The sequence below is a fragment of the Trachurus japonicus genome, chromosome 5 (assembly GCF_045865225.1).
Source record: "Trachurus japonicus isolate A0001 chromosome 5, Traja_1.0".
Lineage (NCBI taxonomy): Eukaryota > Metazoa > Chordata > Actinopteri > Carangiformes > Carangidae > Trachurus > Trachurus japonicus.
Window position 1 is genome coordinate 33,668,544 of NC_140911.1, and position 24,573 is coordinate 33,693,116.

At 40.8% G+C, this 24,573-nt stretch overlaps 1 protein-coding gene across 16 annotated transcripts in view; it reads left to right on the forward strand.

The window, feature by feature from the left end:
- r3hdm2 (R3H domain containing 2) overlaps positions 1-24,573 on the forward strand; it is a 53,321-nt gene that overhangs the window by 26,790 nt on the left and 1,958 nt on the right. For 2 of the 16 annotated variants that reach the window (XM_085777633.1, XM_085777634.1), the window contains 21 exons: positions 486-572; positions 739-862; positions 1,532-1,610; positions 2,245-2,304; positions 2,884-3,024; positions 3,515-3,623; positions 4,997-5,092; positions 5,482-5,531; positions 6,292-6,345; positions 9,629-9,864; positions 10,770-10,945; positions 11,410-11,508; positions 13,065-13,358; positions 16,823-16,958; positions 17,953-18,110; positions 19,177-19,316; positions 19,528-19,628; positions 21,006-21,175; positions 21,916-22,060; positions 22,811-22,905; positions 23,617-23,701. In XM_085777633.1, coding sequence (XP_085633759.1) covers positions 486-572; positions 739-862; positions 1,532-1,610; positions 2,245-2,304; positions 2,884-3,024; positions 3,515-3,623; positions 4,997-5,092; positions 5,482-5,531; positions 6,292-6,345; positions 9,629-9,864; positions 10,770-10,945; positions 11,410-11,508; positions 13,065-13,358; positions 16,823-16,958; positions 17,953-18,110; positions 19,177-19,316; positions 19,528-19,628; positions 21,006-21,175; positions 21,916-22,060; positions 22,811-22,905; positions 23,617-23,701 — 2,635 coding nt within the window. The remainder of the gene's footprint in view (positions 1-485; positions 573-738; positions 863-1,531; positions 1,611-2,244; positions 2,305-2,883; positions 3,025-3,514; positions 3,624-4,996; positions 5,093-5,481; positions 5,532-6,291; positions 6,346-9,628; positions 9,865-10,769; positions 10,946-11,409; positions 11,509-13,064; positions 13,359-16,822; positions 16,959-17,952; positions 18,111-19,176; positions 19,317-19,527; positions 19,629-21,005; positions 21,176-21,915; positions 22,061-22,810; positions 22,906-23,616; positions 23,702-24,573) is intronic. The other 14 variants (XM_085777646.1, XM_085777647.1, XM_085777636.1 and 11 more) reach the window with 13 other exon arrangements.

Below are 24,573 nucleotides of genomic sequence, written 5' to 3' on the forward strand. Positions count from 1 at the left end.
CTACCACTGAAATGAAGAAGAGATGTTTCTATGTTTTATAAACATAAGGTCTAAGAACAACTTGTTGCACACATAGCTACGTACTTGCTGTGCAATTGGACATAATGTGCTTTTTGTGGCATTTAATCTGTTACTCAGCATTATTTTAAAAGAGGAGCAGCCCTTGAGTAAATCAAGGCAATATAAAATCCAATAATGAGAGATATAAAACTACAATATCAGGGCTCATTATTTTGGATGTTCATTTTTCATAGAAAGATCCTGAAAAGTATCTTATTTTATATAAACAAGCAAAATGGGATTAATTTTAAAAGGCCTCTTGCATCTTGCAATCTGAATTCTTTTTGTAAGAGGACCAACACTGTCAAACACAATAATCAGTGTGGTACATATTATTAAACACCAGATTTTCCATGAACATGCCTCTGAAATTTGGTCAAAATCAGTCGGCTTTACAGATAATACGATCTGTGATTCTGTTTCAGTCTAATGCCAAACTGAAGCTGGTACGGAGTCTGGCAGTGTGTGAGGAGTCCTCTGGTCCCTTCTCCAATGATGGACCTCCAGAATCGGTACTGTTCCTGTGTCTAACCTTATCCCCTAACAACTAACTGTAGTCCTTACCCCACAGTTGGCCCAGCTTGTCAATTTTGTATTTAACTGCTGTGTGGGATTTACAATACCTATTAGACAAAATTCAAAATATTGCCATCATATTAATGGTATGTGGTTTTCCAGGATATCATCCAGCTTCACATCAGCTGTCCATCAGACAAGGAGGAGGAAAAGTCCTCAAAGGACGAGTATGAAAATGAAGAGAAGGAGAAGAAGGACAAGACTCCACGAAAGATGCTGTCGCGTGGTAAGATGCAACTTGTATTTATAAAAGCCTGTTGTTTCAGTCCTAATGACAGTTTTTGTGTAATGTTACACAAGATTGAAATCTGTCACTTTTTTGAATTAAAAAGACTGCTAAATAATAGCCTGAGTATAGTTAATTAAATATTCTGCATTAGTAATTTAAAAAAGGTTTCAGTGTGTCGTGACTGTTGCATGTACATGTCCATTGTTTTATTAGTACTGAAACTAAGATGTGAAGCAAATTTCTCTGGAAGATAATTGGATCCCTCCCTCTTCTTTCTTTAATTACCTGCCTCACTCCCTCTTCCTGCGGAAGCCCTCAGGCATCATTAGACCCTGAGAGCAACAGAGATGAAATGGCTAGCCCAACCGTCTAGTGTAGTGGAAAATACTGGAAAATGATCCCCCGAAGAGTGTGTTTATGTGTATGTGTGTAAGCGTAGAACGGCAACAACTAGCTGGCGTCGAATGTTTATTCTCCCTGAACAACCCTGGGAGTCATTGCTGGTGTGTCGAGTTGCCATTTTGAGAACTATGTGTAGTAGCAATCTGACTTTGCTCTTTCTATCTCACTTGCACTTTACATAAGTGTGACACGCTCTCCTTACCTAACCGTCCTGTCGACCCTTTCTTGCCTGCTTATTCACTTTTTTCCTCCTCTCTCTGCCAGACTCCAGTCAGGAATACACTGACTCCACAGGCATTGATGTTCACGAGTTTCTGGTCAACACACTGAAAAACAATCCCAGGTATGAGGTCGCCAAGACTGATTAATAGACATGGCTGTAATAACAAGGGAAAGTAAACCAAAATGTTGTTTATATGTTGGGAAAAACACAAAATCAGTTTAGGTTGACTGCTGCTGAAATCCATTAAATATTTTATGACATGGTTAAAGGATTTAAAAATTACATTTTTGAAAAAGTTTTACTCAGCACATCACATCTGTCCCTTTTTTTAACATTCTTATTAGGTAAACCCTAATAACTGTGTTGAAGAAGCACTGCCAGTTACCTGCCCAATAAGGAAACACCTAATTAATGAATGGGCAATAGGTTAATAATAAAGTCTAACAAGTCAAAGTCCTCCTTTCTCTTCAGGGACTTAGATGTTTGAAAGGGATACGGAATTTCACTAATGTAATAGAAGTAATGTGACCGTTATTAGGAGCATTTATTGCTGTACCCTCTGGCTTTGATCTTCGTTTGGTATGTTCACAGCACTCAAGTCATTGACCTGCTCCACCCTCTGATCTCTCTCTCTCTCTCTCTCTCTCTCTCTCTCTCTCTCTCTCTCTCTCTCTCTCTCTCTCTCTCTCTCTCTCTCTCTCTCTCTCTCTCTCTCTCTCTCTCTCTCTCTCTTTTCCCCCCTTTGGCCCAGCAGGGATCGAATGATGCTGCTCAAACTAGAACAAGATATCCTGGAGTTTATTAATGACGACAAGTAAGCCACGTTCTTCATAACCACTCGCTTGTATTTAAATTTAGCTCCTCCACATCCATTCCTTTTTATTTATAGACTGCTTAGGTAATGAGATAAATATGGCGAGTATGCACAGTTCATATTATGGGGCAACTTTTGTGTTACCCTGTGATGAGAATGTTGTTGTTTAGACTTGTGCCTTGTAATTTTGAAAAGCTTCAGAAAGGAATGAATCATGTTTTCCACAGCTGAGCTGAATGAGTCTCCACAGTGCAGCATCCTGCTGGCTACACACCTAGAATTTGAGAAAAGAATAAAACGGCTTCAAAATGTTTTTTGAGATGACTGATGATGGTATTTCAGAAGTAGAAAAAATACAATAATTGGATATTCACAATTTAGTATTTGCCACTGCTTGCTTTTCCAGAAAATATTTAGAATACATTTATACATGGTTTAACTTTTGAAGTTTCAGGGTCCCTAAAAATCCACTTACACATAATATTCAACAATAAAAAAGAAAATAAATACAATTTAGGAACTGACTGTGCAATGTAGAAATAAGAAAGGACACTTACAATTTTGTCTTCTGTGTGACAGTAACCAGTATAAGAAGTTTCCTCAGATGACTTCTTATCACCGCATGCTGCTGCACCGTGTGGCTGCCTACTTCGGTATGGACCACAATGTGGATCAGACGGGCAAGGCCGTCATCATCAACAAGACAGGCAACACACGCATGTAAGTGTAATTATGTTTTCTAACTTTCATCTACAGAGTTACACCGTTTATTCAGTCTATACAGTGGGATCATAGAATTGTGAATATGCATTATCATGTGGGGGCTACTGAGACCGTCATGGAGAAGGTTACTATAAGACACAGCATGACGATAACAAGGATATCCAAAATATCACATTTTTGATAGTCACTGGCATCTACACAATTGGTATAGAACCCCTCACTAATTGAACCGAAGTATTTCTCTCTTGACAAGTTGCAAGTTGCAAGTTGAAAATTCAATTTGAATGTCAGAGGACAAAAATGAACCACTGAGGTATTGCTTATGGTAACAGCAGCCAAATGCACCTTAACAGTGGAAGAGTTTTCTAAGTTGATATCTAGTATACATTTTTTTTATGCAGTGCTGGCCCTTCAGTCTTCTCTCTAATGTAGTAAAATGTCATGTTTTTCATGTTGAAAACATCTTTTTCCTCGATTTGCTCTACAGCCCAGAGCAAAGGTTTTCTGAACACATCAAGGATGAACGTAACATGGACTTTCAGAAGAAATTCATCCTTAAGAGAGATGATGCCAGCATGGACAAGGATGATAATCAGGTTAGTTACACTAGAAGCCATGATATTTTAACTGTACTATATTCTCTTTTTCTTTTTTTAATCGCCATCAGGTATGTATATTTAACACGATGTCATTATGACAAATAAGTTGTCCTTTTTCTAAGCCCTGATAAGTTCTCTCTGTAGCTTGTTGCATCAGTTGGAGATTGATCTCATGAATGTTTTTTTTCAGCAGAAGTAGTGGGACACAGTAGTCTGTTTATCACCTTTTCCAGCTTACACGATGGGAGGCACAGTCAGGTTGTGATGGCAACTAAACTGTGAATCAAACACTTGCTGTTTTCTAGTAGTGAGCCTCCAGGATAGTAGGGTGGAGCGGTTTCATCAAGCACTACAGCACCATTTTGACCCAGCCATGTGTTAATAATTAGAAACATCTCATTCAAATGAAGGTGTGTAACTTCACAGACTAGTCTTACTAGTTTTATCAGTGAGGGCTATGCATAACAGCAAGCAAGCTCTGAACAGTGATTACTGTACATTATAGTATGGCAGCTGGCAGGTGGGTGTGGAACGTCCAATAGAGATAAAAAAATAAATAAGACCGGGGCAAAGAGGATGGAAAATCTCTGGTTACCTGGGTGATGACAGCAATGGAAGGAGCTCAGTCCTCAGCTTTAGGTTGTGTTTATTTGTGTTGAGTGTTTGTCAGAGATGACGGCTTATGTTTCCTGTATACCAAGTATTTTTGGTTGTGTTAAATGCTGATGGTGAATATACAGTTAGGACTAGAGAAAGCCTGACACCACTTCACACTGTTAATATTGAGGAACTTGCATATTCCTTGTACTGTCTCTTGAAATGACACACAGTTTACAGTTTTCCTCCTCCACTGCTGCTGATTCGCTGCGTGTGAACAGTTTAGGCCGGAGCAAAGCTTTTTGAGTTGCAAAACCGGAATCTACCCGGTGTGCAATCAGACTTGGTAATGACTCAGAAAATGTTGCAGTTTTAAACATGAGAATTCAAATGTGTGTTTTTGTTTGTTTTAAAAAAAAGGAACCTCATACCTAATGTGTCCAGATGTGCAACAGTAATTTATAAGGTTTTCAGGTCAGAGTAGACACACTACACTACAACACTACTAAACCAAGAAAATGGTTTGATCTCTGTAAAGTGTTCATCCTTCCCATGCTGACTCCACCCTACCCACTGTGTTTTTATTTTGATTGCAGGAAACCTTTCTCCATCACATGCTGTTGTTATAATCTTTTGACTTATTTCTCTTTACAACAGATTTAACAAATTCTGGCTATATAAGTATTTACATTAAGTTCAGAGTGTATGTGTCATTGAAGTATATTCTATTTTGTCTATTTATTTGTTGATGTGATTTGTTTCCCAATTTTTAGATCCGTGTGCCACTGCAGGACGGGCGGCGTAGCAAGTCTATTGAAGAGCGAGAGGAGGAGTATCAGCGGGTACGAGACCGGATCTTTGCCCGAGAAGTAAGTTTTGGACCTGGGCAGAGTAACAGACAAAGATACATTTACATTAAACCACAATCCATTTCATATCCATCAGCTGTTTTCTGCAGCTCTTTGATGAATGAGAAGTCAGGCTTTATTAGGAAAGACTAATACACTGATGTGGAGAACCTGGTTTCCAATGTCCTCTGTAAGTGATTGATAAATGTTAGCCTTTACTTGTGACCTGTCATCACAGGGTGCACATCTGTGAGTTGTGAGCACTTTGTTGGATGGTTATTATCTTAGCTTTAAGCGGCAGTGCTTTTAAGTAAAATGCGTACAGTGTCACACTAAACTTAGACAAGGTTGACATGCACACAGTAGGTCTTAAGTGCTGCTGGTTGAATGAAGCATTTCATAATGTGCAGGTGTCATTTTTTTTACAGTCTTCTCAAAATGGATACATCAACGACAGCAGGTAAGATGATCAATCCCACTGGAAACTCTAGTGTGTGATATATACAGTATACTATGAGACTCCATCCTGTCCACTTATCCCTTATGAAGCTACAGTTTGCTTGTTAGGTTTCAGTTAGGAGGGGTAGCACGTAATATAGCCATTAACATAGCATACCTAGAGTACAAGTTGATTCTGCAATAAATCTGACTTGGCAAATTTGACCTTGTGTAATTTGTGCTATTAAAGTAGAATTAACAAAACCAACGTACAAACATAGAAAATCATTTTAGTTTCTTCTCATTTCCAGGAAAATGTTCAGTATGCATTTGCAAACTTTTCTTCTCCTTTGCCAGAATTTTGTTCCTAACGATTTAACAAAGGGTTGTTTTATGCTGAAACTGACTGAGGGTCACTCTGTCTTTGAAAAAGATTTGTATGTAGCAGAATATTTTTTCTTCTTCTTCTAGAAATACGTTGGCTCACACAGTAGATACAGTCAGCTTCCATCCCATGGCACCCTGGCCATTGAGGTTGAAAGATTAGTACATAATATGCTGAGAGAGACAGAAAGAGAAAGCGTGGGCTTTTCAACAGTCAGTTTCTGCCTTGTGTGCATTTTTCTTCCTCCTTTTTTCTTCTCAGGGGTAAAAACTTCTACACTACTGTGTCTACCTCTACCTCCCACCTATCTTTACATCACCCTTCCTTAAAAACACTCTCTTGTTCTGCAATCCAGTCCTGTAACCCTAGCATTTTCTCCTGATGTTAACCCCAACAGACTTTCCACTGAGGGCTACTGCTCTAGCTCTCAAAAGAGGCGGCAGATCTTTAGGTATTGGGGTGCTGCTGACTTTGACTTGTGTGTTGCCATGCCCATTTTTTGAAAGTGATTTGGTGATGATAGTGGTGACTTGTGGTGGTTTTTATATCTCTGCTTGGCGTAGTCGGCTGATTGATGGCTATTCCAGCACTGCACCGTGGGGCTTCCCATGGCCCATGCATGGCTGCTTTGTGGTTTCATCGGGGACTGATTGACCTACTTACCCATCCACCTTCAACTACATTCTTTATATAAAGTAACTGCATTGCTTTCACAGTAACCTGTTTGTTTTGTGGTCGACTTAGTCTTGTAGTTTTTGTTAACATGTCACCTGTTGCATAGTAACACATAAAAATGTCTAAGCAGTACGTCCATGAAACAGTGCTGTTAAACTGACAAAAGGAAAATGAGAAACGTGAGACTGTGTAGTAAAGACTGTATTATGTTTCCAGAGTCCAAAAATTGTACAGCCAACACCTACTTGCATCATTGATTAATCCTCTTATTACTCTCCCAGTAAACCAATAGATCTTCTGGACTGTAAATAGTCAAGGACACACATCACAACTTCCCAACAGGTCAACTTTTTTAAAAACCATTTTGTCCCCAATGGGATCAGTTTTTCTTTTTAAATTGAATGATTTATGAAATTGTTTTCATTTAATTTTGTGTCAATTGGCTAATCATTTAATTTAGCTCATTGCTCTCTAGTACAACTATATACATATACATACTTTTTCTTTTATGACTAGTCTATACAAGTTTATACTCATACTTATGCTATTTATAAACATTGTGGCTTGTGTGCATCATGCAATTTAGAGGCTTTAAGATTAGCTTTTAGATGTATCCCCTTTTTAAGCTTTTCATATATTTTCTTTATCATATTGATCTAAGATATTTTTCATCCTCAACCTTTAGACAATGTTTTTTTTTTTGTGGCCATTCACCCCTTTGTTATCGCTTGTATTTTTTGCTGCTTGCAGAAATTTCAGGGATTGACACAAAAATCTCTCCCATCTCAAATGGGATTAATGATGCATTTTAGCATTTTACATTCAACCTTAACCCAAGCCCACCACTCATTTTATCGGTGTTCGGTGTTATAGACTGAGAGTGATGGACATACACCACGTAACAGCCTAGCTGCCCTGCTTCTCCTGTTTGTGCATGTGATGGGCAATGCTGTTGTGAGGCAAGAGAAGAGAGAGAGGGGAGATGAAATATCATGTGATGCACAGCAGAAACCCTCCCTCCTCCTCTACCTCCTCCTGCTCATCCTGCTCTCATCTTTGTTTGCAGAGCGAAGCGAACAAGTGTGCGCCTGCCTGTACAGAGAATGGCAGAGCACCCACCCTTCCTTTAAATAGGCTGTGCAGAGAGAGGACTCAAAATAGATCCTCCATTAATTACAGTCTCTCTGAAATATTTATCAGCCACAGCCACTCACTATCACTAGGGTTTTACAACCCTCACCACATCCCCGCTCTCGTCATGGAGATTCCCCCAGTCAGCCTTACATGTTTTGAATTAATTTTACTCATTCTCTCTTCATGGACTTGCTCTGCGCATATGCCTCTTCCAGTCCTTAGAGGATGAAAAAAAAACAAGTGTTTACTTGCTATTTTTTTCCTTTCTGCTGTCTTCACTGCAGAAACCTTAGTCTCTGTTCACCTGCAAGGCTTTATTCTACATCTAATTGAATATCTTTCCCATAGTATTAATAGCAGACACATTTTTCCTTTTTTTGATTTCCATCATTTAAAGCAACACTATGTAGGATTTGTGGTACTGGTACTCTCGTCCCGTTGGAACAGCTCCGTTGCCACTAGCCGTCGTCATTGCCAGTAGGCCCGTGCTGAGCAAAGCTCCAGAGCTCGAGGGAGGCTGGCCGGCCGTGCAGCCCAGCACAGGGCGCTTGTGTGTGGGTGAGAAGAGCAGGGAGACTGGGCTTGAGCTCGGTCTCTGGAGCTCACCACGGTGTTCCTACCAGCGCAGAGAAGTTACGTAGTGCATTTCCAGCAGACACCACCCTGCTCAAGCTGCAGCAGTGGCACCATACAGTACACATCCTATTAACCATTTTTCTAACACAGTTTAGAAACATTGTTTTAAGGTCGAAAAACTACATAGTGTTGCTTTAAATTTGTTATATTGGAGCACAAGCAATGTTCAAATGGAACAATAATATTGATGCTGACATGTCAGTGACCCAGTCATTCATTTGTGATGGAAGGGTTTCCCCCAGAGTGGTAGTTACGCTTACAGTGTGATCATTGGTTTTCTTGGCAGCTGCCCTTATCCAGGGTGACAGCATCACAACAACACAATGAGTGTGTATACAGCAATATAGTTCAAAAAACCATAGTGGTGAACCAGTGGTAGCAAGTGGTTATTTTTTGTAGACAGTGTGTGTGAGTCTGGGTGTTGATGTACATTTTCTCTTTATGTCTGAGTGTTTGTGTAAATCTGGTATTAATTTACAGGTGTGAATGTGTGTGTGTCTTGTTTCTGTGTCATTCTTTGTCTTCAATACAGTTGTGTTTAAAGCGCATGTGTTAGTGTTTATCTGTATTCAAATGTTTAACATATGTATGCAGTCATTCAGGATAGTCATTTATGTGAATGTCGTCTCTGGTCTTCAATGGTTTCTGTGTTGAATTCATGGAAGTTGTCTCATCTGGTGTCACTGTAATATCCTCCTACACCCCCGGTGTTGACTGTCTAGAGCATCCCTTCTCCCTGCATGTGTGTGTTTTCCTCTGTGAATGGGTTTGTATGTGTGTTTGTGCGCGTGAATGTGTGTGTGTGGTCGTACATTTAAAATTGGAGATTTGAAGATATCGTTTGGTGGCCTGTTGCCTGATTTTTGTATTGTGGTTTCACTAAACTATCCAGTATGCATCTGTGTTGAATGCCCCATCCTAAAGCCTGTTCAGACTGTGCATCTTTTCTTACCTGTAGATGACCTTCCCTTGCTCTTCTGCCTCTGCTCTCCCCCTCTGTCCTATTCTGTCTTTGTGTTTCTGCCCCTACCATTCCTACCATTCTCCTACATGCACATCCTACCCTTTTTTATATGTTCTTTATCCTCCCCGTTTCCATTTTTGTTTCGTCCCCTGACCTTTTACTCCCCAACTCGGCTCTCTAATTTGCACATTTTCCATATAACTCCCATCCGTTTTGCTCTTATATTATTACATTTTTTTCTGTTTATTGCATCTGTCACCATTGTATCCCCATCATTTCATCTCTTTGTCTGTCCCCTTTTCCTCCCTGTTCTGTCTTATCTCAGAGGGAATCGTGAGAGCTCCAGCCGGGCATCGAGCAGTCGTCAAAGCAGCACAGACAGTGACATGAAGTGCCTGGAGCCACGGCCCTGGAGCAGCACCGACTCGGATAGCTCCAACCGCACCCTCCGGCCACCCGTCACCAAGGCCAGCAGCTTCTCTGGCATATCCATCCTCACCAGGGGGGACAGCCTTGGCAGCAACAAAGGCTCACAGGGAAGCTGCAAAGGCTCCCGCTCTGGTAAGGACTGAGGAGACAAGTTAAGGAGAAAGGAAGAAAGGAAAGGCATCTAGGTCTCTCACATGTTTGTCATTAAAGGGAGCCTTAGCCAACCCCTTACTGGAACATATAGAATGCAAACATTTAAAGGGATAGTTCAATATTTAGGCAAATTGGCCCATTGCCATAATCCCTATAGTCATAGCAATAGGTTAGTTACCTTTAATTGTCGGTGCAAGCTATTTTCAGAACAGCGGAGCAGAGCCGCGAGCTGCTCAGAGCTATGCTACGGAGGCTAATGGGATTTCTTGGTTTCCCTCATCAAACTCATCAAATACACAGTCCAATAATTCCAAAACGCTCTCGTGGACAAGTTGTGACCTGTACATTCACCACGCTATGAGATAATAACAGAACATTACGAGGCGGAGTTGTTTTCTAGGTAAATTCATGAAAAACCACTGATGCCATCGGATCCCATCGGGGCAGTTTTTCATCAAGCAGTCTCTGATTTTACCTCAAAAACAACTCTGCCTCGTAATGTTCCGTTATTATCTCATAGCGTGGTGAATGTGCAGGACACAACTTGTCCACCAGAGCGTTTTGGAGTTGTTGGATTGTGTATTTGATGAGTTTGATGAAGGAAAGTAGCTCTGAGCAGCTCGCGGCTCTGCTCCGCCGTTCTTAAAATAGTTTGCACCGACAATTAAAGGAAACAAACCTACTACTATGACTATAGGGATTATGGCAATGGGCCATTGCCTCTGCACGATTATTGCTTGAGTTTGCCCTCTAGTGGTCAGCTAAACATAAACTTACAGGAATACTTAGAGACATTACTGTAGTCCTCCAACAACTGTTGCTTTGATAGGGATATTGGGGGTTCATCATTTTGTCCTGTATCATGTCTGTTCTTGCATCACTAGGCCTGCCCCTAGTCAGTCCTGATGTGTGTCCCCCGCCCGCAGCCTCCCAGTCCAGCCGTAGCCTGCTTCCCTGCCCTTCACAACAGCCACAGCAGCCACAGCCCCAGGCTCCACCTCAGGCTGCCCTGCTGCCCACCCCACAGCAACACCCCATGGGCAACCACATGATTGCTCAGGTGAGTGCTTCCCCTAACAGTACCTGTATTCATGTCAACCATACCAGTATAATTGAAGACATGCTTTCAAGCTACAGAGGATCCAGTTCAATCAGGGGGTGACTGTCTTAGTTTGTGAAGTAATGTCATGCCAGGCTTTTATAAATGTTTTTCTTCAACACTTTCTTGTTCATTACTTAATAACGTGTCTGATAGCAGTCCTTCCTTATCTTGTTGTTATCACATATTTTGTACCTATCCTCTTTTCTTTCTGATATTAAGAAACTAAATTAAATTTCCATTTCTGTTCATCTGTTCATTAACAACTTTTCCTCTGTGTTCTAACCCATATCTTTTCCTGTCATAATTTCTCTTTATCCCCCTTCTTTCCGTCTGCTTCTGTCGCCCTCTTTTCTCACTGACTTGCTCCGTTCTCTCTATGCTCTGGCTCTTTATTTCCTCCCTCTTCCTGGTGGTGTGTTTAGCCGGTGGCATCTCTGCAGCCCTCTCAGCCTGTCTCCTACTCCAGTCCTTCCTGCCCCCAGGTTCTCCTGCCAGTTTCTCCTCCCCAGCAGTACACAATGGTACTGACACCTCTTGTAGCTTCATCTCTTTGTAGTAATTCAGTTAAAGACTGCATTACTGTCACTCTCACACTTCACACTTAACTAATGCTGTATCCTACTAAAAACTCTGGTACTCTATTACCCTGCTCTTATTCACATCTGATAGGTATTAAATCACATTGATGGAAGAATTATGTCTTACAGTAACTGCTCTGAACCAGTCGAGTATTACTTTCTCTCAGGCTGCATACCTACTGGAGTTTGCTGAGAGACAAGGTTTTTTGCTATTTAAGGATGTTGGTACAGATATTGTAGCCTTGTCGATATAAAATGAGTTTTAAGCATAGCATTCACTGGTCCAATGAATTCATAAAATCACAGATTCTCTGCTTATGAGCCATGTTTCTATAAATCTGAACTTTATAGGAGCACCTTTGGATTTAGGTTGTCAAACCCACAGTCCAGGGTGTAACATAAACCCCCAACAAACGCCAATGGCGGGTAAAAATTGAGTTTGGTGTGTAAAACAAAAACGCATGCCCACCAGTGGCCCATGGAAAATGTTGAACTGCAATTCCTTTCCCGCAGAGTTTATTTCTATAACTAGCTCCGGGATGCAACAGGATGAACAAAACCATGATGCGAACCTCCAGGGTTCTGTTCTGTCCATCATGTCGGCGTTTATTGCTCATCATCCCGCAACTTATAAATTACCTGTGAAAAAAACTGCTGGCAGCCTAAATCTGGGCGCATAGCAACAGCTGATCACCGGCGATGAAAACTTTTATGCACCTCATGCGCGCTCACAACCCAACAGCGGCGGCGTGCATTCGATGCGCTGTGCTTGTTTTTTTTCCGTGCATGTCTGCGGTGCTCAGCTCCACAGACCTGCTCCCTCAGGTTGTGTCTGTTCTGTTTCCCAGGGAGCTCTGCCCCGTTCGAAAGGTGAAGGAAGCCCGTATGTGGAAAGACGTCGCCTCTGAGATGTAGAATGTGTGTTATAGAAGAGAAACACACATTTCAGGACAGAACAGACATCTCCTGTGATTTTCAGCCTCCTTTTATATTTATCAGAGGAGGGACAATACCTGACAGTAATATTCTCAGCTGCCAGGATGTGCAGCTTTTTAAATGTTGCTTAAGTTGGATTTTTATACCAAAGACGTAAGGCAGTTTTTGGAGGTCACTAGCCAATGGCCGATGAGGTAAAAAGTAAATTTTACACCCTGCCACAGTCCCATGTAAAGTTTGAAAAAGAAAGAAAGAATTGCAGAACTGTGTCCTCAGGATTTGCTCACAATTGCGATTCCATTACATCCACGTACTGGTGTTGCACAAGATTGCCAGATTTAAAGAGAACTGCTCTTCTTATACCCTGCAAAATGACAGATGGGTATTTTTCCAAAGTGGTTCTTTAGTGCTCAACGTCTCCGGCAGTGAATTGCACTAGCGATAACTCTCTACCACTCGGCTCGCAGTTCGACGGCATTACCGCTCCAAATTTCACCAGAGGCACTGATAGACATGTACCAACTGCAAATGGCTGCTGATGAGACTCTTGTTATTCCTCCCAGGGAGAAGAGCTAGCACCCCAGTTCAGCCAGATGACGCTGAGTCGGCAGGGCTCCAGTGAGAACCCTGAGCCCCCCCCTATGTACCAGGCTCCTCCTACGGTTCTGTCCCAGCACCCCCCTCCTCAGACCGGCTACATCATGGCCACCACGGGTCAGCCCATGCCGCCCCCGTCCGGCTACCAGCCCGCCACTGGACACCCCCATCCTCCACCTCCACCACCGCCTCCATCTCAGCCCGTCATGCAGGCTCCACCGCCCCCACAAGGCTACATGCAGCCCCCTCCTCCTCAACAGGTACAGCATTGTCAGGCATCACACATGTGTAAAATTGAATGGTTTAATTTCCCTACAATATTAGACAGAATACATCTCTGCTAGATAGTACACTACTTGTGAAATACCTTGATATCATTCTGGGACCTCCCCTGTTTGCCACTGGTATTCTTGTGTGTGTATATATAATAGGAAGTGGCCCCAGGTCAACTGTTCCTTTCCTTTGAGTTGCAAGTCAGGCTTGCAGTAGAATAAGGGAAGCACCCCCATGGAGAAACAGAGCAGATAAACTAAAGCTGACTGTGATCTCTCCTGATTCTAGGGCCATCATATGAAGCAAGTAAAATCTCAAGTTGTTGTTCCACACACACAGATAGTTGCTTTGCTTTCCAAGACACTACAAATGTTTAATCGACATAAGAAATAGTTTAGTTTTAGCATTTCACACAGGGCATACATAAATAACAAGTCATTTACCAGAGAAGATCCTAGGAAAGAGATGGAGTCTTCTCTATTGAAATATTATCATTGTCAATGCTTGTAAACTGCATCAAAGGTCTTTCAGCAACTTAATAACACTAAGAAGGGCATACTTGAGCACCTACCACAGGGCCGTGATGGACAATACATATAGATGATAATTAATATTCAGTACTGTTATTTATCAAATTTCATTATATGTATGGGATGTATGCACAAAAGCATAATCTCAGTGACTCGCAGAATGATCTCCTTTTTATTATGTTAATGGTTTTATACAGAAGCATTCAAAATCACATTAAACATTAATGTAATGCCAAAATGAAACTTCCATTTAGCTCAGAGTTAACTTTTTAGTATTTCCCAGAAGAAAAGGTTCCTACTTTACATAATGCCTGTTCTTATGCATTTCAAATCTCACACAGACATCTACTAGTAAAATCTATGGATCACTTACAAAATTGCCAGTTATTATGGATCATAGATGTTGTAACAGTATGGCTATAGAGGAACAATAAACATTTCCATATGGGGAATGAGAAATAGCCTTTTCAGGTTTTAAAATGGCTCTTTTGCTTTGTAGGATTGATTTCACTATATTTTGTGAATGTAAGAATTACATTGCTGCTATGGCCAAACATGATTTCAGGAGGCATTGAAGAAATGATGCATCTAATAGGAGTAGGAGCTGCTACATGCACTGAAACTGTCCAGTTTCACACAGTCTTCTTTCATATCAGACTGTTTCTGCTTCCCACCACGTTTTGCTTCTGTGGAGGATCATGTTCCTCACACCTCATTAATTTGTGTTAATCTAAAGATTTTGGTACGCAGTGTGAATGTCCTCGCACTTCGTTAAGTTACAGATACAGAGAGCTGAGGCTCGACTACTTTCTTTATGTTTACACTTAAGTGGTGAGACAGTCTTTTATGGTGGTTTTTCATTACAGAAATTTAACGGCGACAATAACTGTAACTTGTAATGATGGAGCGGAGATGCACAGATCATAGCTAAATGACAGAATTATGTTTTCTGCTGTCTCTTCTGTTATAAAACAAGAGGAATTAGGGACCAACATTTTTATTTAAACCATATCACACTGTTTTCTTGTGAGTAATAGTTTCCCTGGTACAAGGAAATAATAAGAGGTTTAACTGCCAGTGGCTCAGGCTGGCTCGTCTCACAGTGAATATAGTTTCTGTTTCCATCTGTGGTGCAGGTACAGGCAACTTGTCTCTGGCAAGAAAATTGCCCAGAAATGTGTCATCACAGCCTCTGTGTGTGTTCATGTATCAAGTGTCAATGAATGACAAAAATAGATCCCAGTGTGTCCTCGTTTAAATGCAGGCCAATTTAAACTCCTTGGGTGTTGTATTGTCCCCCTCTGTCTGTTTTCTCTTTTTGTCGAAGAAAATGAAAGGGTGTGTCATTTCTGAATCATTTTGTTGTAATTTAACGTTATGTTTCCTACAAAGAACCAGGCAATCTGGTACTTATTACTGAAAAGTGGAATCTTCTGTCATTGATCATTTATTTTATTTCGTTTTAATATGTCAAGCTACATGCTTGCCTGTATGCCTGTATACTTTTGTGTATCTAATCTGCTCAGCACTTTAAAATACATAAATGAATATAATTGCCGAACAAATACAAAATTACAAACATGGAATTCTTGGGAAGGTAAAAAAAAAAAACATTCAGATATGTACTTTGTTCTGTAAATCTGCAGACTGAGGTGTGACATATCGGCGACTTGATTGCAGATTGAAGTTGCAGGATTCACCCGATGGGGAGTTTGGTCCTCTCACTCAGGGTGCTGTGTGTCACCTTCACAAGCTCAGCGTTGGTCAGCAAGCCTGTCATATTCTTCAGATTGCAGAGGCGGTGACAATAATGAGTTCTCTCACTCTGTCACTCACACACTTCCTTCCCTCTCTCTCAGGCCCTCGCTTGAATCTATGCAATAGTTATTAGAATTAATTTGAGCAGAGAGAACCAAATCAATCTGACTGACCGTTAAATACCCCATGGGAGACATTAGGCCCTGTAACCCAGCCCTGACACTTAGCTGTAAAGTAAAATATTTTGGGTAGTTGAGTTTTTTTTTGATACCTTAAGTCACAATTTTTTAAAACAAATTGCCAATAGTGTTGTGTTTATGTGAAGGGCATCTGCTGTCTGTGGTGTTTGATGAGAGCAGATAAATCACGGGTGGAGTGCACTATTAGTTTTATAGATGTAACTGGTAATTGAGTATTTACTGAATTCATGTACAGTACACATTTTTAAAGTACCAAATGATTGTTGTGCTTTTGTGTTGTTTTTGCACATACAGTATGCTACCTGACTGGACTCAAATTGCTCATATAACTAACTGCTTTCAATCTTACAAAGTATTTGAACATGTTCCTGCATGGTAAAACTTAATTTTGGTAACTGGTCCATCTTGTCTCCTGTTTTGACTTTATAAATTAGATTCTCTCTGCTTTTATTTTATAGTTCCCTCTGAGCTATATAGACAGTTCATGCTTTTTTTCACTCTCCACACCTTTATACTGTATATTATCCTCAGTCCTAGATCTCTGCCCTTGTATTGACAGAATTGGCTGGTAAAGTAATGTTCAACTTGTGGGTAGTCAACAATTTAACAGGAGTGCATTATTGCCACCGCTGCTGCTGCTAGATGAGCCTAGTATTTGTATTTATTTGCCCAGATTTTTGCAGTTTTTTGCAATTTGTATGTTTTAAATAATGAATATTTATGAACACCTTTTAAGAGTGTTACTGTCTGCAGTGTAAATGTTTCCTCATGAACCTTTTGGCTCACTTAGTCTGTTTTCACAATCCGGGGTCTATGAGAAGTGGTGGAAAATCAGTATTCAGTGCTATGAAAATGTTGGAGTGGAGGGCCCAGTATACGATAAGAGATACTTTTGTGTTATTTGCTTTTCCCTTCAGGTCTGTGTTATTGTTTTTGACTATTTTTTTTGTGTTGCGTCTGCAGATACAGGTGTCATACTACCCTCCTGGTCAGTACCCCAGCTCAGGCCAGCAGTACCGTGTGCCCCAGCCCATGTCCCACCAGGTGTCTTATCCTGCCCAGCGCACACAACCCATGCCTCAGCCCACACAGCAGTCAGGTCAGTACATTGTACTGGATTGTACTGTCAACCCCCCCACCCAAAAAAAGCTAAATCATACTCAGTCTCAAGTCTACCAGGTGAGAGGTTGATTGTAAACAGCCTTGGTTCTACATTGTTCTGCCAAGTCAAATATGCCCAGACTAAAATAGTCTTTTTTTCATGGAAAGGCTTTGACAGCTTTATCCTTCAGCCTTTTTCATTTAGAGTCTATGAAGGCTGGCTCTGTGTTTATACAGTAAGTGACAGATAGACATTGTTGACAACCTAAATGGACTCTGTCTCATAGCAGAGTCCTGCCAAAACCATACTGATCAAGACTGTTGCAGTCGGTTGCATCAATCCAAGGCTGCTGTCTGGTTTGGAAGAGTTTTGTGATGGAAGATCTGTACTTACAGAAACTATTAACAGTGTGACTTAAGTCCTTGTGGACTGTAATAATTAGCTTCCCTCTGCTCCCTGTATTACCTCTAACACGGAGGTGTTTCCACTTGTGTTAAGCAGGATTATGCAAAAAGTAAATCAATTTGCATCAAACTTGGGGAAGGGATGGGACATTGGCCAAGGAAGAACTTAGTTAATCCCAAAGGAAATATTTGTGCCAGGATGCTCCAACTTACAGTAATAAGACCAGTGACAAAAATAAGCATAACAGTGCAAAGCTCAAAACTAAGTGATTTGATCAAAGGCGCTGATCCAGGATCTTTTTTTTTTCTTCACTTTTTAAATGTTGCATGATGTTAACAGTTTTGTCAGTTCCTCAGGAAATAATTTATGACTGTTAATGCAAAGTTATAATATATTACAACTGCCTTGCATTGAAATTAAAGTAAATAAATACGTAAACCTCAGACATCTTTTTTCTTGTGAAAGGCAAGAGCTCGATTCTTGATTCTTTATCATCAAGTCATCCCCATTTCTCCTCTCTTATACTGCACTGTATATGTGACACTTGCAAATTTAGTTTTTTCTAATCGCTGTCTGTTGTGATCAGGTCTCCAGACGATGATACCCAGCCAGCAGCCGAGCTACCAGAGCATGATGGGTGTGCAGCAGCCCCAGAACCCTGGTCTGCTCAATTCTCAGAGGGCAGGCATGGGGGGTCAGATGCAAAGCATAATGGTCCAGTACCCACAGATGCCGTCATATCAGGTATGGATTCTACACATCTGTCCTACGGTGTAACTTGTTGCTACAGCATACTGTAACTTATTCTGAACATCATTTTTTCCCCAGTAGTTTGCACCTAATTGTTGCTTGTTTTAATTTGTCCACACAAACACCTATACAACAATAGTTTGGGGAATTTAACAACATTCATTATTTTTTACATTTAAACACTTTCAGATAATGACATTTTTTGTAGGGTCAGTGTTCCTTTGGGATTTTCACTACAAATGAAATCCTTGTTTATGTGCCTTAATTTTATTTTATTTTTTTTAGAAAATCAGATTTAGCTATTGCCAGTTACAGTAAGTCATGACACATATGTGAAATGTGATGTTGTCGTCTATATTTCCACAGCAAATGTTGCTTCTTTTTTTATCCCTAACATTTTGAGGGCCTTTTCATTAACTAGTATAGTCGTCATGTGGTCACTGTCACTGGTCATCAGTGATCTTTTTTTTTTTTTAAACTGAAGGGCTAAAAATGAAAACCCCTATACTTTCTGTTCAAAGCAGGTTCAACAGCTCCATCTGGTGCACACTTGAATCCTCATTTCATATTGAAGAATGAGACAGAGTTAAATGACTATATATGTAATGAAGTAATAGTGTACATCCCTACACCTCAGTGCTAAACGTCAAAGCTATTATATTACATTGGAAAAGTTATGCAGCAGACTGTTATACTGTAATACGTACTCTGTTACTAATGAAGCAAATATGAAAGGGGCAATCTAATGAATCAACCAGAAGCAGGACAGTGCACCACATCATCTCTTCCCATAATTTACTTAAAAGAAATAGGGAACGGCCATGATTCTCTGACTACATCAGCCTATAAGCTCATGAGCAGAACAAGAGGAAATGTAATTAGCACTGGACTACAGGCCCTGGACCAAATCAGATATAAAAATGACAGTATGAGAGGTGTTAATCCCCTCAGCTAGTCTTGTCTTCAATTTTGCAAACCTTAACTTTGACATTCATGAAGTGATTCACCAATCAATTCAACCTTTTTCCAAAACCGTATTCTCTTTTGTCCCTTTACCCAGGTGCCTGTGGGAAATGAAAATCAGCAGGTGGTGCAGCAGCAGTACCAGCAGCAGGTGATGGTACCAGTCAGCCAGTCTGTCCAGGGCCCAATGCCTGTCTACTACAGTGTTATCACACCCACACAGCAGAATAGCACAAGGTATGTATGACTTGATCATATTGTCCAAGAGTAGAACCTGTTTTACTGTGAGTGCATCTCCATCTAATCTAATCTGGACAGAGCTCTGTACAGATGTTATATGCTGACAGATGAGTGCTAAACAAGGACATTTGATCTTCGGTATACAAATATGAATATTTTGATACCCCTATAATCAGTCTATAATCTTCTCCCCCTCTCCGTCCTGCAGCCCGTCAGTAGGTTATCTGCAGCCCCCCAGCAACGAGCAGTATCAAATCACACAGTCGCCGTCCCCCTGCAATCCTCAGCAGTTGCAGCAGCAATATTCAGGTGAGTCCAGCAGAGAAACTGTTAAGTGACTGTTAGCAATACATTTTGACTTATTATTTGGGATGACGATTTAATTGTATTTTGACTATTTAGTTGTTGGCAGTATTCTCTCCAAACAAATTCCTTTAGTATTTATTATACAAGTGACATCCATAATACATGCCCTATGTTGTTGCGTTATGTTGTGGATCTCGCAGTCAAAGTTAATCCCACTGAAAAGTTTGTGTTGCCCTAAAACCTCCTTACAACTGAGAAAACGTTCTCATAGCAGGACCAGCTGCATTACAGTCCCACCTGTCTCAGTTGTATCTCTCAAGAACTGCTACAGTGATCAGATGTGGCCTAGTTGTGCATCTGTTGTAAAGTCACTGTTATTAGTCAATAGGGTTTCTTGGAAGGACGTACACAGAGTTGAAACTCTGAGCTGTCCTCTTTTTTTTTTATAAAATCAGGTGAAAGGTATTCAGGGAATAGTTCATACGGGGCCACACAGAGTTCACACGTTGAGCATGCAAATCGATGTCCTTAAAAAGGTCATGTTTGAAGAAATCTGGGAAAAACCTAAAGCACACAAAGGCCTTGTGCTTTCTTTGGCCCTTGAGTAAATGTTGATCAAAATGGTCACGTTATCCTTTCAACCTCAGCTGTGTTTGAGCCATTTTCTCAGGTGAGTGTTTATTTGTTGAAAGAGTAATCGACCTTACACTTAATTCAACAGCAGGCCTAAGTTTGAGTGTAAAATATTCAGACAAGTAAAAGTTAGTGGGATCATCTCAATGGAGATGAACTTTTCCTCACACTTAACTTTTGTGATGGATTAAAAATACATGTTTTACATTTAAAGGGATATGAAGTGGCCTTCTTCCCGTCCCAATGATTGGAAGAAGGTCACGGCGGCTGGTCTTGGTGTTCGGACGCGTGCGTAAACAATGAGTGCCCAAAAACGAGGTTCCAATGGTAAAAACACCACATTTATTGACAACACAATACCTCATTCCATGTGGCAGGCAGGACACAAAAGGCATAATGACACGGTCAAAAACTGTTTGCCATGACCAGCTACACCTGCACTAATGTCCCTCTTGTATTGAAGCCCCAACATGAGAAATTGTTCCGAAAGAAATTAAATAAGTCTATGTTTTAAGCTTGTTTGTAGCGGAAGCTCTCGGCACTGCTCTTCTTGGTCCGTCCAAATCTCGCACGATTTGCATTGACACCCAGTTCACGGCTCCGCAAATCGCGCGAGATTCCGGCAGAGCAGCACTATGTAAATTTTTTTTTTTTCTGTCACTATTGTTAAAAGTCTATAGACACTCATAACAGCGTAGAGGAACTGTTTGACTACACCTGTGTCTGTCTGCTGTTCTGCTCCCTCAGGAGTCCCCCCTCCTGGGCCTGGGGTGATGGTCATGCAGCTCAGCGTCCCCAATGGACCACAGCCTTCCCAGAATCCTCCTCTGGTCCAGTGGAACCCATGCAAGTACTACAGCATAGAGCAGAGACCCAGCAAGCCAGGAGAGCTCTACAAACCTGACAACACTCCACAGGTACACACACATTAACATCTCATGAACAACCTCATGAATCCAAAATGCAACCCACGCATCCATCTACATTATTTATGTGTGCAGTCATTTTTAGGCTCTCAAGCCCCCAGTGGTCATCTGTTTATTATTATTATAACCTTTATTCAACCAGGTTTGTCCCATTGAGATCCAAGATCTCTTTTGCAAGAGAGACTTGGCCAAGAATGACAGCACATAGTTTCAACACATAGTCACATTAATTAAAAACACAAAACAAACGAACAAACAAAACAAAAAAACAATTGAATTTTCAAAATTAGTTAAAATAATTTACAAGATTAGCCAAACATTTGCTCTCAAGTAAAACATTTGCACTCCTGAAGCCCGGATGTGATGGAATTTATCATGGACTTGAATGCATTCAGATACCAGACTTTGGAGTTTGAGCTCTGACTGCAAGCTGTTCCATGTACAGTACTCGGAGCAGAGAATCTAAAAGCTTTCTTCCCCATTTCTGTTCTCACCTTAGGAACAGTAAAATGACAAAAGTCCTGAGAGCGGAGACTGTAGGCCCTGTTAGTCAAGATTAGAAGGGATGATAAATAAGATGGAATCATCTCAAGATGAAGTTGATCTGTGGTACTGCTCAACTCTTAATACATGAAATCAGGCTGCCACTTTGAGTCAGGTCATGTCTGGAGGATGACTCTCACATGTCTCATGTTGTTTATAAGTTGTTGTTGTTTTCTCTGTGTCTCCAGGCCAGTACTCAGCTGACGAGTCCCCTGGCCTCCCCTACTCAGTCTCCCACCCCGTCTCCCTCCGGCAGCGTCAGCAGCGTATGTCCAGGCCTTGGACCACTACCCCTCATTTCCCAGTTTCCCCGGCCAGGAGGCCCGGCCCAAGGTACGGTTAAAAAAAGAAAAAGAAAAGAAGGTTTATAATCCTGAGGAAAATGCCTGTAAATGGTAAAATCTAACAGGGTTGATACATATGCAGTTAGATATCACACAGATAACCCTCCATATACATCCATCTGAATACTGTACTTGACACTAAGTACACTATATTGTCAATTTAACACATTTATCTTCTGATTCTTGCCGCCATTAAAAGAATCATACATTTTGTTGTGTTTCTCCAGCTGTGTTTAAACACCTGCACACAACTTGCTCTTTCACCCATTTCCAAAGCAACTCTCTAAACTTTGTCAGGTGGTTCTTGGCTTTGAGCCCATTGACTGTGACATATCACTTTACTACTGCTGGTTCACATGACTTGCACCATCCAGTCAAACATGCAGTGCCCACACATGGCTTTACCTTGTCCCTGTCCGCTTACTCACACATACACACTCGGGTCACAACACTGCCACTGATAAATAGAGTCACTTTTTGGAATACAGGATTACACAAGCAGATTGCATCAGGCTGTGATTCATGTCCTTATTATTATTATTATTATTACATCCTCTTCGAAACACAAAAAATGAAAAGATACTGTAGGAGTGACCTACATTAGAGCATTTTACCCATTTTCTGATAGTGGTTTGCTTGTTTTTTCAATTTTCCATGTTATAGTAAGTGAAAGTTATGAATGAGAACTGGCACAAGAAAATCTTAAGATTTATCATTAATCATTTTTATTTTCATTTAGGTGATGGTCGCTACTCTCTGTTGGGGCAGCCTCTCCAGTACAGCCTTTGTCCGCCTGCCCTCATACATGGCCAGTCCTCCTACAGCTCCCATCAGGTCAGTGCTGACAGGCCTTATATGTGATGATGTTGACTGTTTTGATATATTTTTTTGATATAAACCTTCCAGCTAGTGCGCATTGAAAAAATACAGTAGATAAAGCACTCAGATTTGATTACATTCCTACTGACGAGGCATTTCAAGTTTATATTGCTTCTGTAATTCAGTTTACTGAGACTGTGTTTTCTGAATAGAGACTCTGCAGATCAGTGCCAATCAGAGCAATGTGAAATGATAACCCTGAAAAAAGCTGCGACCTTCATTTGTGAAATAATGTACTTCTTAATGGTGCAGAGAGTGGTAAAATAGGTGAAAACTATATAATATACTATAAATACTATAATAAATAACTAATATACTATAAATATTTTTGTGGATATGAGGGTTGGTCACAATTTTCTTTCGTCACAGTCATCCAATTTAGTTTTAAATCTTTCTTTGCCGTATGTTGTGTAACCATGAGCTAATAACACAATGTTAAATGCAAGTCACAACACAGTGTGAGCTGTCCCCTCTGTCTCCCAGCTACAGGTCGTTTCACCTCCTCTGTGTCCACTAGTGTGCAGCATTTGTAGCCTCTGTGTCTCTGTTTATCAAAGACTAAAACGTTCACAGCCCCCCACCAATTGCTTTTACTGCCATCTAGTGTCCTGTCATGTCTCTGCAGTGTAATAACAAGCCTCACACTGTCTGTGTTGCTGTGTTCAGGGCCAAGGAGTAATGAAACACGGGGCACGGGGGAAAAAACAAACACTCAAATCTGCATCAACAGATCTCGGCACTACTGATGTTGGTAAGTTACTGAGTTTATCTTCAGGTGCCTTTTGAATTTCTCCTCCTAATACTATTAGAAACTCAGACATGGTCTTATACTAAAGGACAAAGCAGCAGACTGTGGCCTTTTTCCTCTTTTTCCTCTCTTTCCTCTTTTTCCTGGTGTGGATGCCATCAAATAAACACTGAGCTTGTGTGGAAATCCTGGCATGTGCCAGTAGTGCTGCAATCAAAGTTGTAGAGCCATTGTAAATACACCAAATTGGATTTCTTATGGAGCATCCAGCAGGCCTCAGGGCCCGAACGCCATAATTTCTCTAAGCACAGCACAATGTCTTAACCTGAAATAAATGAGCACGTCTCTGGAGTGGGTAAATACGGAAGCGTATTGCATTCACTTGAGTAATTTATTTTTTGGTTTGTTTTTCGGGGTAATTATTTCTGTTTTTCTGACTAATTTTTTTCAGTTTTTCGGGGTAATTTTTTTTCTGACTTAACGAGATTTCAAAATCCCACGAGAATCTCCCACCTGCAAGTATCGTTTAACCGCTGCAGTCAAGCCTCCACTTCATCATGGATCTATTGAGATACATTGTTAAGGATTTTTATTCAAACTCCACTTTGGTACAGGTTCCACCATTGCTTTATTTTCCAGACTGACGGCTCGAACACAGGCATCAACAAACTTTTCCCGGGGCAAGCTACACACGTCACATCAGGGAGCGCCTTCAAAATAAAAGTACTACTCATAACACAATGAGTTAAGGCGCTTTAACATACATCCATGGATATGCTCCACAAAAATTTAAAAAATATCTTATTTTCACTGTGTTCCAAGTAAATTCTGATTTATATTGAAAGGAAACTACCTGTTATTACAGAACACCACCT